The sequence below is a fragment of the Oncorhynchus mykiss genome, chromosome 8 (assembly GCF_013265735.2).
Source record: "Oncorhynchus mykiss isolate Arlee chromosome 8, USDA_OmykA_1.1, whole genome shotgun sequence".
In the NCBI taxonomy this organism is placed as follows: Eukaryota; Metazoa; Chordata; class Actinopteri; order Salmoniformes; family Salmonidae; genus Oncorhynchus; species Oncorhynchus mykiss.
Genome location: NC_048572.1, coordinates 69,082,325 through 69,097,331, shown reverse-complemented (window position 1 = coordinate 69,097,331; position 15,007 = coordinate 69,082,325). Strand labels below are relative to the sequence as shown.

The following is a 15,007-nucleotide window of genomic DNA, read 5'->3' as shown; positions in this document are numbered from 1 at the left end:
TTTTGCTTGTAAGCAGGAATCAGGAGGATAGAGTGATGGTCAGATTTGCCAAATGGAGGGCGAGGGAGAGCTTTGTACGTGTCTCTGTGTGTGGAGTAAAGGTGGCCTAGAGTTTTTTTCCTCTGGTTGCACATGTAACATTAGCATTTGGAGATTTTTAGGGCCGTCCTCTGACACTGCCTCATTTAACATTAGCATTTTCTTATTTGCTTGTTTCAGACCGTCTATTGACCAACACTCCAAAAGAAATACAGATTCAATTTCTCCAAAACATCTGGATATCACATGAACAAAAACTGGGCAAAAATGCCTAAACTCATTACCTTAATAATTTCAGTCAAATAAAAGCGCTCTCACCCCAGGTGCAGTATAATAGAATACATCCAATACCAAACAGAGCAGTCAGCAGTGGTGTTAGTTAAATAATTTTCCAGTCAGTCAGTCAGTAAGTCAGTCTGCTTCTAGCTCAACAGTACAGCAGCCATTCATCGATCTGTTCAGTACGGAGCAGATTACTCTCCCTGGCAGGCCTTACTGCTGCCTGGCAGGCAGTGGCACTGAGTCAACAAATCAGACTAATTCATTCAAGCAGAAATTAAAAGTCCCCAGACATAATTGAGTAAAGCTTTTATTTAATCAATCATAGCTCTGGAAACCCTGACAGGTGTCTAGCCATTGAAATTTGACTGGTAAACTCATTGGTACACTCGCAATGGCTTCCTGGTATTGTGATGCAGTAATTAACATGGTAATGTACAATGTTCATTCAAATGATGTTAACTGATGTGGCTAATGCAATGGAATGCATTTTTTGTAATGTCAGTTGAGTTGAATCAACAAATCACAGCACATATTGATGGCTACACTTCCTTCTTTAACTTCCTGCTTTTACTTTCTTCTTTGCTCTTATGGGTTCACCTGCAATGGCTGCCATTCCAGCCATTATGCCGTCATTGACTTCAATTGGAACACCCGTTCTATTCATTCTATTTCTACCTTCAGAGTTTGTACTGTTAGGTGACATAAACTGGGACATGCTTAACACCCCGGCCGTCCTACAATCTAAACTAGATGTCCTCAATCTCACACAAATTATCAAGGAACCTACCAGGTACAACCCTAAATCCGTAACCATGGGCACTCTCTTAGATATCATCCTGACCAACTTGCCCTCTAAATACACCTCTGCTGTCTTCAACCAGGATCTCAGCGATTTTTGCCTCATTGCCTGCGTCCGTAATGGCTACGCGGTCAAACGACCACCCCTCATCACTGTCAAACACTCCCTAAAACACTTAAACAAGCAGGCCTTTCTAATCGAATTGGGCCGGGTATCCTGGAAGGATATTGACCTCATCCCATCAGTAGAGGATACCTGGTTGCTCTATTAAAAGTGCTTTCCTCACCATAAAACTGACTATCCTACCGATCCTTGACTTTGGCAATATCATTCACAAAATAGCCTCCAACACTCTATTCAGCAAACTGGATGCAGTCTATCACAGTGCCATCCGTTTTGTCACCAAAGCCCCATATACCACCCACCACTGCGACCTGTTTGCTCTCGTTGGCTGGCCCTCACTACATATTTGTTGCCAAACCCACTGGCTCCAGGACATCTATAGGTCTTTGCTAGGTAAAGCCCCACCTTATCTCAGTTCACTGGTCACCATAGCAAAACCCACCCATAGCACGCGCTCCAGCAGGTATTTAACTGGTCATCCCCAAAGCCAACACTTCCTTTGGCCTACTTTCCTTCCAGTTCTCTGCTGCCAATGATTGGAACGAATTGCAAAAATCTCTGAAGCTGGAGTCATATCTCCCTCTCTAACTTTAAGCATTAGCTGTCAGAGCAGCTTACCCATCACTGAACCTGTACACAGCCAATCTGTAAATAGCACACCCAACTACTTCATCCCCCTATTGTTACTTACCTCTTGGTCTTTGCACCTCTTGCACATCATCATCTGCACATCTATCACTCCAGTGTTAATGCTAAATTGTAATTATTTCGCCTTACCTCCCTACTCTTCTATATTTGCACACACTGTACATAGATTTTTCTATTGTGTACATTTGTTTATGTGTAACTCTGTGTTGTTGTTTTTGTCGCACTGCTTTGCTTTATCTTTGCCAGGTCGCAGTTGTAAATGAGAATTTTTTCTCAACTGGCCTACCTGGTTAAATAAAGGTGAATTAAAAATGTAATACAAATGTGCCTGCCCCCAGAACCTGAAACCACATGTTTCCAGTCCACAGATTCCATACAGCTCAGTGACTGACTGATGTTTCCATGGGTTCCCAGTTACCTCTATGGGAATGTGGAGGACAAGGCAGACAACGAAACGAGAGAGAGGGGTACTGGTTTATTTTTGTCCCTCGACCCTTCTTTTGACACAGAGGTACTTTCACCGGGGAAAGAAAATAGTTTTTGAGCCCCCCGATTCCTCGACCCTGCATAACCATGGTTACATGGCATGTCTGAATGCGGTGATTCTATACACGGTGCGTGCTTGGGCAAAGTGGGCACAGTGGGGCCACAGATCAGTCTGGGGGTGCTGTCACTCCCACAACCCCTCTGACACAGATCACCATGACAACAGGCTGGTGGGGGTCAAATAGGGACAAAGAGATGAACATGAAGGTCACCTCTATGAGTCTCACTTTGTGTGTGTGAGTGTAACCTCTGATATCATCACTGTCATGCCTCACCAATGACCCACAGCCACAACAGGATGGCAAAACTCTGCCAACTACTCAACTGGATTTGGAACAAAAACCCTCTTTATGACTTGTTTCAGAGGGAGGGAACCACAGAAGGGACCTATGCCATGTCTGATTATGTCTCTATACTCTAAAATAATGGTTTAAGATGTATGCCAGTAGATGATAAACCAAGACATCCCAATCTCTGAGAACAACCACATTTATAACTGGGCGTGTTCCACCACTGAGAAAAATCTAAGACCACAACAAGGCTACGCACAAACAACATGTTTTACTGTTTTAGTCATTCAAGGCTTCGCCACTATGTGCTATAAAAAAACGGTTTCTTTTCAGTACTGAAACCACACAGAGGTTCTCCAAACCGACCATGGGAGGAGAGAGACTTGTATGGAACCCCCAGGGAAAGGAGGCAGTCCATGAGAAGGCTTTGTTTAGTGCACTGCCTCCAACCACCACAAAATCCCCAACTACAGGCAGGGATCATACATTCGTTATGGAAAAGTGACCAGCAATGGTGCAATACCACAGGAAAAACAAAGACAACCAGATATAAACACATAAACATAATGTACACCTAAAGGGCTATGGTCGATTACATTCCGAGAGAAGTTCTCATGATAGTTAAAAGCAGTGATGAACAATGAACACACGTAAACCACTTACTTGAATTCAAACCCTCATCACTGGGATCTGTCTCCTAGAGCTATTTCTCTCACTCACTCTCTTTCTCTGACACTCACTTTCTGTCTTTAATAGAGTGAGATATGAAGTAAAGAGGGAGAGGAGGATGAGAGAGAATGAGTGGAATAGACTCCTTCACTTCTAATGTCTCCACTTCCCTACATAGACCACAAATCCATTGCTCCACTGTCCTATCGTGTGACTCCTCCAATCAAATGGCTTTGTCAAAGGTCAAGTGCCACATGATACATTCCCCTCACAATGGCCTGACATTTCAATATATCCATTCACTTTATGTAGAGACTAGTGGTATTTCTATGGATTGTTCTGTACTCTGAAAAAAAAAGTATATTTTGAGTACTGCTGTAATCAAATCAAATTGTATTAGTCACATGCGCCGAATACAACAGGTGTACACCTTACTGTGAAATGCTTAGTTACAGGCCCTTAACCAAAAATGCAGTTAAAGAAATAGAGTTAAGAAAATATTTACTAAATAAACTAAAGTAAATAAAAATAAAAGTAATACAATAAATACCAATAACGAGGCTATATACAGGGGGTACTGGTACCAAGTCAATGTGTGGGGGTACAGGCCAGTCGAGGTAATTTGTACATGGAGGTAGGGGTAAAGTGAGAATACGTGGACAACAAACAGCGAGCAGCAGCGGAGGGGGTGGGGGGGGGTGGCCATTTGATGAATTGTTCAGCAGTCTTATGGCTTGGAGGTGGAAGCTGTTAAGGAGCCTTTTTGTCCTAGACTTGGAGCTCCGATACCGCTTGCCATGCAGTAGCAGAGAGAACAGTTTATGACTGGGGTCTTTGCCAATTTTTTGGGCCCTCTGACACCGTCTAGTATATAGGTCCTGGATGGCAGGAAGAGTGGCCCCAGTGATGTACTGGGCCGTACGCATTACCCTCTGTAGCGCCTACTTATGAAAGCAGCGGTTCAAGCCTTTAGTTCGGTGAAGATGTTGCTTGTAATCCATGGCTTCCGGTTGGCAAATGTATGTATAGTCAGCGTGGGGATGATGTCGTCGATGCACTTATTGATGAAGCCAGTGACTGAGGTGGTATACTCCCCAATGCCATTGCATGAACACCGGAACATATTCCAGTCTGTGCTAGCAAAACAGTCCTGTAGCGTATTGAGTGAGTCACTGGTCCTTCATACTTTAGTTTCTGCTTGTAAGCAGAAATTATGGTCAGAATTAAGGCAGAATTATGTGTGTGGAGTGAAGGTGGTCTAAAGGTGAGTTTTTTTTCCTCTGGTTACATATGTGAACTGCTGGTAGAAATGAGGTAAAACGGATTTAAGATGGCCTGCTTTAAAGTCCCCGGACCGCTAGGAGCGCCGCTTCTGGATGAGCATTTTCTTGTTTGTTTATGGCCTTATATAGATCGTTGAGTGTGGTCTTAGTGCCAGCATCGGTCTGGGGTGGTAAAAAGACAACTACAAATAATATAGATGATAACTCTCTTGGTAGATAGCATGGTTTACAGGTTATCATTAAGTACTCTACCTCAGGCGAGCAATACCTCGAGACTTCTTTAATATTGGACATCGCGCACCAGCTGTTATTGACAAATAGACACACACCGCCACCCCTCCTCTTACCAGACCATTGAATTATGGAATATATTTCAACTTTTATCTCACTTCACTTGAATGAAGAATTAATTCATGAGAATGTTAGTGCTGCGATACACACAGCCATGACCTACCTTGCTCCATCCTGTAAGCTCCAAAGGATTGCATGCTGGGAGATGGAGATTGCCTCAGGTGAGGAAATTCCGGCATGTTTTTCACTGTGGAAAGATAGAAGAAGAGATTAGGTTTAGAATGCAGTCATTCAGCAATGATCACAAGCACGATCATATGCAATCGCACACACACCTTTGAAAAGAGGCCCAAGACAATGAAGGAGGCTCTTACCATAAGGTGTAGGGGGAGAGATGGGGAAGGCAGGAGTAGGAGGAGTCATGTCACTACCAGCCTCCACTCCGCTGTCCATCTCTGGACCTTGAGCTCTGTAGTCCACACTGTCACTCCTAATTAGCATGCCATGCTGAAACACACACACAGCAAAAACATGCGTGAACATCACAACATTTTACATAGCAAAAATGGTACACAGCAAAACACAGCACTTAATTGTGCACATCATGACAAGCAAGGCCATTTAAAATATTACATGACATTACATTTCATAACACTTTTCACAAAGTGAAAGGGAACACATTAAGTGTGTTCCCTCAGACCACTACTCAACTATCACATATTTACAATACAACATCTATGTGTACATGTGGGTAGAGTGCGTGTCTTATCATGTGTATGTGTGTCTGTGCCTGTGTGTGTGTCTCTTCACAGTCCCCGCTGTTCCATAAGGTGTATTTTTATCAGTTTTTAAAATCGGATTCTACTGCTTGCGTTCCATATAGCCATAGCTCTATGTAGTACTATATTCTGTATGGTCTGTTCTAAACTACAAGGTAATGACAGACATTGGGAGTCAGCGAGTCAGGGTTTCAGTATGTTCAGGTACCTGTGTGTGAGGTACGCAGGGTGAGTAGGTCCGTGTGCTCCTGTAGTCTTCCTGCACACCCCAACCTGAGCCACAGAACCCTGGGTGATCTGTGACATCACTGACCTGCCGACTCAGACTCTGCATGGCGTCCACTCTGACATCACCAATGGATGACGGGACGGCTGCTCAGACACACAAAGAAACAGAACGGAGGGTGAGAACTTGCCATTGATGCTGAACTACCCAGAGAGCACTACCACCTCAAGTCTATAGGAAATACATGCTTCTGAAGAATGTCAACCCTTTAAGCGATGTTAGTGACATGCAATGTGTGAAGCAATATCATACCAAAGACTTCTGGCTCTAACTTCTTGATTACACTCTCAAGTAGTTGTTATACCTCTCCAATACCTTCAACTGAAATAATATTGAGTATAGTTTAGTACTAGTGTCTGTGTCATTGTGAGTGGACAGCTGAGGTGGGGGGCAGACTTGTGACGGCCTGGGGTGACCCTCCGCTCAGCACCGGGGTGCTATTTTAAGGCCTCCCAGAAAGCCCTGTCATCCTATAGCCATGAGGAATGTTAATGTAGAGATGTACAGTTGTGGCCAAAAGTTTTGAGAATGACACAAATATTAATTTCCACAAAGTTTGCTGCTTAAGTGTCTTTAGATATTTTTGTCAGATGTTACTATGGAATACTGAAGTATATTTACAAGCATGTCATAAGTGTCAAAGGCTTTTATTGACAATTACATGAAGTTGATGCAAAGAGTCAATATTTGCAGTGTTGACCCTTCTTTTACAAGACATCTGCAATCCGCCCAGGCATGCTGTCAATTAACTTCTGGGCCACACCGATGGCAGCCCATTCTTGCATAATCAATGCTTGGAGTTTGTCAGAATTTGTGGGTTTTTGTTTGTCCACCCGCCTCTTGAGGATTGACCACAAGTTCTCAATGGGATTAAGGTCTGGGGAATTTCCTGGCCATGGACCCAAAATATCGATGTTTTGTTCCCCGAGCCACTTAGTTATCGCTTTTGCCTTATGGCAAGGTGCTCCATCATGCTGGAAAAGGCATTGTTCATCACCAAACTGTTCCTGAATGGTTGGGAGACGTTGCTCTCGGAGGATGTGTTGGTACCATTCTTTATTAATGGCTGTGTTCTTAGGCAAAATTGTGAGTGAGCCCACTCCCTTGGCTGAGAAGCAACTCCACACATGAATGGTCTCAGGATGCTTTACTGTTGGCATGACACAGGACTGATGGTAGCGCTCACCTTGTCATCTCCGGACACGCTTTTTTCCGGATGGCTCAAACAATCGGAAAGGGGATTCATCAGAGAAAATTACTTTTCCCAGTCCTCAACAGTCCAATCCCTGTACCCTTTGCAGAATATCAGTCTGTCCCTGATGTTTTTCCTGGAGAGAAGTGGCTTCTTTTCTGCCGTTCTTGAAACCAGGCCATCCTCCAAAAGTCGTCGCCTCACTGTGTGTGCAGATGCACTCATACCTGCCTGCTGCCATTCCTGAGCAAGCTCTGTACTGCTGGTTCCCCGATCCCACAGCTGAATCAACTTTAGGAGACAGTCCTGACGCTTGCTGGACTTTCTTGGGTGCCCTGAAGCCTTCTTCACAACAATTGAACCGCTCTCCTTGAAGTTCTTGATGATTCGATTAATGGTTGTTTTATTTGCAATCATACTGGCAGCAATATCCTTGCCTGTGAAGCCCTTTTTGTGCAAAGCAGTGATGACGGCACGTGTTTCCTTGCAGGTAACCATGGTTGACAGAGGAAGAACAACGATTCCAAGCAACCACCCTCCCTTTGAAGCTTCCAGTCTGTTATTCGAACTGAATCAGCATGACAGAGTGATCTCCAGCCTTGTCCTTGTCAACACTCACACCTGTGTTAACGAGAGAATCACTGACATGATGTCAGCTGGTCCTTTTTTGGCAGGGGTGAAATGCATTGCAAATGTTTTTGGGGGATTCAGTTCATTTGCATGGCAAAGAGAGACTTTGCAATTATTTGCAATTCATCTGATCACTCTTCATAACATTCTGGAGTATATGCAAATTGCCATCATACAAACTGAGGCAGCAGACTTTGTGAAAATGAATATTTGTGTCATTCTCAAAACTTTTGGCCACGACTGTACTAATGCACAGGATGATTACACACACACACACATGCACACGCACACACACACACACACACACACACACATTCTCTGAGGGCACAGCCGGAGGAGGTGTGTGTGTTGGTGTGTGCTTGTGCGTGTAGGTTGTTGTGACTGTCATTGTGTGTTATTTTGGACTTCATTTGCATATTTTTCTTAGTCAGTATTTTTATTTTTTAAATGTGTGTCTGTTTTTCTAAACCAGTATATTTCAGTTTGGCTCGGCATGCCTGTACCTTTACATTTAGCACATGTTCTTATCCAGAGCGACTTACAATTTGTGCATGCATCTCAAGATAGCTAGGTGGGACAACCACATACCAGTCGTAGTAAGTAGATTTTCCATCAACAAAGTAGTTATCAGCAAAGTCAGTACTAGTAGGTTATTTAAGATACTATTTGAAGAGGTAGGGCTTCAGGCATTTTCAGAAGATGGGCAGAACCTCCACTGTCCTGACGTTAGGAGAAAGCTTGTTCCACCATTAGGGTGCCAGGACAGAGAAGATATTTAACTAGGCTGTGCAGCAGCTGAACCCCTGTAGGGGTGGGAGGGCCAAGAGTCCAGAAGTGGCAAAATGGAGTGCTCAGGTTGGGGTGTTGGGTTTGAGCATAGCCTAACGGTAGGAAGGGACAGTTTCCCTTGCAGCTCCGTAGGCAAGCACCAGGGTCTTGAAGTGGATGCGAGCTTCGACTGGAAGTTTGTCTCTGTTTGGTGGGATGTCTTCATTGCCCTTTGGCTTGTAAACACTGTCATTTTTGGGGTGTTGCTATCTTTTTCTGTTTTTGGGAGACGTCACTTTGTAGAGACATAACATACGTTCCAAGGATGATATCATGATTTGGGTTAGGGTTATGTTATCCACTCAGTAAATGTTGTTGAATTATTTCTCTATTTCCTTTCTTTCTGCATTGTTGGGAAGGGCCCGTAAGTAAAAAAGGGTTAGGGTTATGTTATCCACTCAGTAAATGTTGTTGTATTATTTCTCTATTTCCTTTCTTTCTGCATTGTTGGGAAGGGCCCGTAAGTAAAAAAGGTGATTTGCTGCTGCTACTCTTTATTTTACTCTTATTATTATTATTATCTATCCTGCTGCCTAGTCAGATTACCCTGCCTTCATGTACGTACAGTGCCTTGCAAAAGTATTCATCCCCCTTGGTCCTTTTTCCTACAATCTGTCATTTGAATGGATTTTTATTTGGATTTCGTGTAATGGACAAACACAAAATAGTCCAAATTGCTGTAGTTTCAAAAAATTCTATAAAACAGCAAAAAAAAAAAGTGGTGCATTTATATGTATTCATCCCCTTTGCTATGAAGCCCCTAAATAAGATCTGGTGCAACCAATTACCTTCAGAAGTCACATAATTAGTTAAATAAAGTCCACCTGTGTGCAATCTAAGTGTTACATGATCTGTCACATGATCTCAGTATATATACACCTGTTCTGAAAGGCCCCAGAGTCTGCAACACCACTAAGCAAGCGGCACCAGCAAGCAAGTGACACCATAAAGACCAAGAAGCTCTCCAAACAGGTCAGGTACAAAGTTGTGGAGAAGTACTGATCAGCGATGGGTTATAAAAAATATCTGAAACTTTGAACATCCCACGAAGCACCATTAAATCCATTATTAAAAAATGGAAAGAATATGGCACCACAACAAACCTGCCAAGAGAGGGCCGCCCACCAAAACTCACAGACCAGGCAAGGAGGGTATTAATCAGAGAGGATAAAAAGAGACCAAAGATAACCCTGAAGGTGCTGTAAAGCTCCACAGTGGAGATTGGAGTATCTGTCCATAGGACCACTTTAAGTCATATACTCCGCAGAGCTGGGCTTTACGGAAATGACCAGAAAAAAGCCATTGCTTAAAGAAAAAAAATAAGCAAACACATTTGGTGTTTGCCAAAAGGCATGTGGGAGACTCCCCAAACATATGGAAGAAGGTACTCTGGTCATAAGAAACTAAAAGTGAGCTTTTTGGCCGTCAAGGAAAATGCTATGTCTGGCACAAACACAACACCTCTTATCACCCTGAGAACACCATCCCCAAAGTGAAGCATGGCGGTGGCAGCATTGTTTTTCATCGGCAGGGACTGGGTAACTGGTCAGAATTTAAGGATTGATGGATGGTGCTAAATACAGGAAAATTCTTGAGGGAAACCTGTTTCAGTCTTCCAGAGATTTGAGACTGGGACGGAGGTTCACCTTCCAGCGGGAAAATGACCCTAAGCATACTGCTAAAGCAACACTCGAGTGGTTTAAGGGGAGACATTTAAATGTCTTGGAATGGTCTAGTCAAAGCACAGACCTCAATCCAATTGAGAATCTGTGGTATGACTTAAAGATTTCTGTACACGAGTGGAACCCATCCATCTTGAAGGAGCTGGAGCAGTTTTGCCTTGAAGAATGGGCAAAAATCCCAGTGGCTAGATGTGCCAAGCTTATTGAGTCATACCTCAAGACACTTGCAGCTGTAATTACTGCAGAAGGTGGCTCTACAAAGTATTGACTTTGGGGGGGGGGGGGGGGGGGGGGGGGGTGAATGGTTATGCACGCTCCAGTTATCTGTTTTTTTTAATATTGTTTCACGTTTTTCACAATAAAAAATATTTTGCATCTTCAAAGTGGTAGGCATGTTGTGTAAATCAAATGATACAAACCCTCAAAAAATATATTTTAATTCCAGGTTGTAAGGCAACAAAATAGGCAAAATGCCAAGGGGGGTGAAAACTTTTGCAAATAACTGTATCTACCTCAAATACCTCATACCTCTGCACATTGATCTGGAATGTATTGCTACATTCTTGTGTATTTAATTCCTCTTGTGTAACTGTTGTTCTTTTATTATAATTTTTTTTTACCCAGCATCGTTGGTAAGGGCTTGTCAGCAAGCATTTCACGGTTAAGTCTAATCCCATTGTATTTGGAGCATGTGACAAATCCATTTTGATTTGATTTGAAGTACGACAGTAATTAGCCTATTTCAACAAAGAAAAGGAGTCAAATCACAACTCTATTCATGCATTTATAATTGGGCTTAAGTTGTACTGTGTCGTAGCTGTGTCGTAGAGTGAGTTTGCTTGTAATGTTCAGAAAGTTTTATGTGGAGTGTTTATGAGTGTGCCAGTGTTTGTGTATGTCTTCTATACAGCTGCTCTACACGTGTTATCTATAGCTACAGCAGGCATATCTGTCTGTCAAGATACAATTTGTGATTTTGCCCATAGATGTAAAACATTAGCATAACAGAGGTACCTTTCCAAGTCTTGTGTACTTATACAGTACAAATCTCAAATTTGGACCCATCTACTCATTCTAGGGTTTTTCTTTATTTTTGCTATTTTCTACATTGTAGAATAGTGAAGACATCAAAACTGTGAAATAACACATATGGAATAATGTAGTAACCAAAAAAGTAACAACAAATCCAAATATATTTTGTATTTAAAATTCTACAAAGAAGTCACCCTTTGCCTTGATGACGGCTTTGCACACTATTGGCATTCTTGGTATTTGGGGCTCCCGAGTGGCGCAGAGGTCTAAGGCACTGCATCTCAGTCCTAGAGGTGTCACTAAATACCAGGCTGTATCACAACCAGCCGTGATTGGAAGTCCCATAGGGCGGGGCACAATTGGCCCAGCGTCGTCAGAGTTTGGCCAGTGTAGGCCGTCATTGTAAATAAGAATTTGTTCTTAACTGACTTGCCTAGTTAAATAAAAATAAAACATTTATCTCAACAAGCTTCATGAGGTAGTGTTCCTGGAATGCATTTCAATTAACAGCTGTGCCTTGTTAAAAGTTTGTGGAATTTCTTTCCTTCTTCATGTGTTTGCGCCAATCAGTTGTGTTGTGACAAGGTAGGGGTGGTATACAGAAGATAGCCCTATTTGGTAAAAGACCAAGTCCATATTATGGCAAGAACAGCTCAAATAAGCAAAGAGAAACCACAGTAAATCATTACTTTAAGACATGAAGGTCAGTCAATTTGGAAAATTTGAAGAACTTTGAACATTTCTTCAAGTGCAGTCACAAAAACGATCAAGCGTTATGATGAAACTGGCTCTCATGAGGACCGCCACAGGAATAGGACAATGACCCAACACACCTCCAGGCTGTGTAAGGGCTATTTGACCAAGAAGGAGAGTGATGGAGTGCTGCATCAGATGACCTGGCCTCCACAATCATCCAACCTCAACCCAATTGAGATGGTCTGGGATGAGTTGGACCGCAGAGTGAAGGAAAAGCAGCCAACAAGTGCTCAGCATATGTGGGAGTTCCTTCAAGACTATTGGAAAAGCATTCCAGGTGTAGTTGGTTGAGAGAATGCTAGGAGTGTGCAAAGCTGTCATCAAGGCAAAGCGTGGCTACTTTGAAGAATCTCAAATATAAAATATATTTGGATTTGTTTAACACTTTTTTAGTTACTACATTATTCTTTATGTGTTTATGTGTATACTCTAAACCAACTCAATATACAGATATAGGATCATCATTTCATCCAGTTTGCTACAGCAGGAAAATCCTAATTCAGCAACAGGAAATGTGAATTATTATGTGGATTATAATTAATTGACATTTCTGTAGGGGTTGATACATTTTTCATTAGGGCAAATCAAGTCTGAAATTTCAAAGCGGAAATCACAAAGTTTAGAATCCTTTTTAAAGCTCAAATACACTACGTTTGCATTTCCTGCTGTGCGGAACAATTCTCAGCAACAACAGTGATCAAAATAAGGTGCTACATCTGTATATTGCCTTTTTGTAAATAAGCCAAACACAGCATGTTTCTGTACTGTGCTGTGTGTCAGTCTGGATGTTCCACTGTATGTACCGGATATGCACAGACAGGTACAAGTCTCTGAAATCAGATGGAAAATGCGATGCCTCCGGGCAGGCACACTTGTTCCTCTCTTGGAAATTCCAGAGCCCTGCGCTAACCTCTTTATGTGCCCCCTGGCTGCTCCAGGTACATATCTTAATGTCATTCACACTCTACTGACAGCCAGGTAGAAACAAAATGGTGGACCACAGTTCCAGAGCCAATGAACTGCACTGCATGCTTGTACTTGAGTCATCAACATTCACAAGTTCAACAACTGAGAAAACATGGCCAAGTTTGGTGAAATGAAAACATACAAAATATTTGGGGTTTTAGTAAGTGCGTAAGATTAAATCTGTACATTTGAATAGTTATCTGCAAGATACTGTAGATATCACTAATAGAGGGAAACAAACAAAAGTGAGAAAATGAAATTAGCTGGTTTCAGATTACAGACCAAAATACCGTGAACGTCTAAGGTCCAAAGCTGGTGGGAGACGTAGGCTACTTTTCAGTCACTGATAAGCGCTGAACACTCCTAGGATTCTATGGCACAGTGTTTCAGAATCAACGTTTATGTCCATGAACAAGGACATAATAGACCAATATAATATCCAGACTTCCAGAGGGAAATATTTGGCATCTGAACTAAAGATAAGGCAAGGTTTTTTTTTGTGGAAAACTATTGCAATGTTCAAAACATACAATAAGTAAGTAAGATAGAATATTCCTCCACTTCTTTTTTAATTATTTTAGATGGATAACAAGGGGACCTGCTGACACCGACAGCTGGAATATTCCCTTTAACATGAAGACACTATTTTCTGAAAGCAAGAAATATTAAGCTGATAAAAAGCAGCTTCAGTGAGCAAATGACAGGTAGGGCCTGAGAACGTGTGAGGAACTTTCAAAGACATTCCATGACAGCAGTATAGTGTCCCACATGCATGAATGTTCTAGAGATGTGTGAGCCTAGATCTACAGAGCTGATGACAGCCCTCTCTCTCCCTCTGATTCCTGAGTGAGATAGCTGTACACAGACAAGCCTCGACAATGCCCTCTGACTCAAAAACAAGCTGAAAACATCTGAAATGCTGTCAGGAACCCTGCTATTTACACTGGCAAACAACCCTCCAGGTGGGAGAGAGAGCAAAAGTGTGTTTTGGTAAAGTTAACACTATGTTGTAAGAGAAGTGAGGATTTCATGTTGAAGTTCTCCCAGAACAGATGTATCACCACATCTGACTGTCTCATTGATTTCCTACCACCACCATTGTTTATGAAGCTTTGCTATTTGCAGAGGTTGCGTTACATTTCCACCACCACCGCTATCATTACCACCAGTACTATTATTGAATCACCATTATCGTTTATTTCGTTGTGTCTCAAATCACACTCTATATGGCAATATTTTTCGTCAATTGGACGACGCTTTGCCGAGATTTGCAACACCAACAAACATGGAAGAGAGTGAATGTGACACAGAGCACGGAGACACGGAGCTCGTACTTAAAAGAGGGGCAACTTCGGTCGCATGGACGTGGTTTGGGTATAAAATTCTGACACAAACCAGGAAACCGTTCACTGCAAAATATGACGCAGGCCGGTGCCGACAACAGGCTCAAACACCACTAACCTATTTTACCACCTACACAAGAATCATGTGAAACAGTACAGAGAGAGTCTACGGATGAGACCCACAAAAAGTACAGTCAAGTGCTCAAAACAAACCCACGACTCAGACGTTGCAAGAGGCTTTTCCTGCGGCACACCGTATGGCAAAGAATCAGGAAGATGGAAGGAGATAACAGCAGCCGTTACAACTTACATCTGAAAAGACAAGGCCCTAATTTACACGGTCGTGAAACGGGGGTTTTGTGAGTTGGTCCTAACACTCGACCCAAGTTACCAAATGCAAATTGATATGTGACACGTATTAATGCCAAAATAACATGCAAAACAGGCAAGGCCCCCCAAAATATATTTTTATATATTAGGCCTATATTTATTTTGTTTGCAACTATACTTGAAGTGTTTTCTATTTAACTTTTTAGATTTTAT

General features: G+C 42.4%; 1 protein-coding gene across 2 annotated transcripts in view; it reads right to left on the bottom strand.

Moving 5' to 3' along the window:
- LOC110530428 (tensin-3) overlaps positions 1-15,007 on the bottom strand; it is a 70,585-nt gene that overhangs the window by 19,664 nt on the left and 35,914 nt on the right. For both annotated transcript variants that reach the window (XM_036986060.1, XM_036986059.1), the window contains exons 14-16: positions 5,958-6,121; positions 5,345-5,477; positions 5,134-5,217 (exon numbers count right to left, since the gene is read on the bottom strand). In XM_036986060.1, coding sequence (XP_036841955.1) covers positions 5,134-5,217; positions 5,345-5,477; positions 5,958-6,121 — 381 coding nt within the window. The remainder of the gene's footprint in view (positions 1-5,133; positions 5,218-5,344; positions 5,478-5,957; positions 6,122-15,007) is intronic.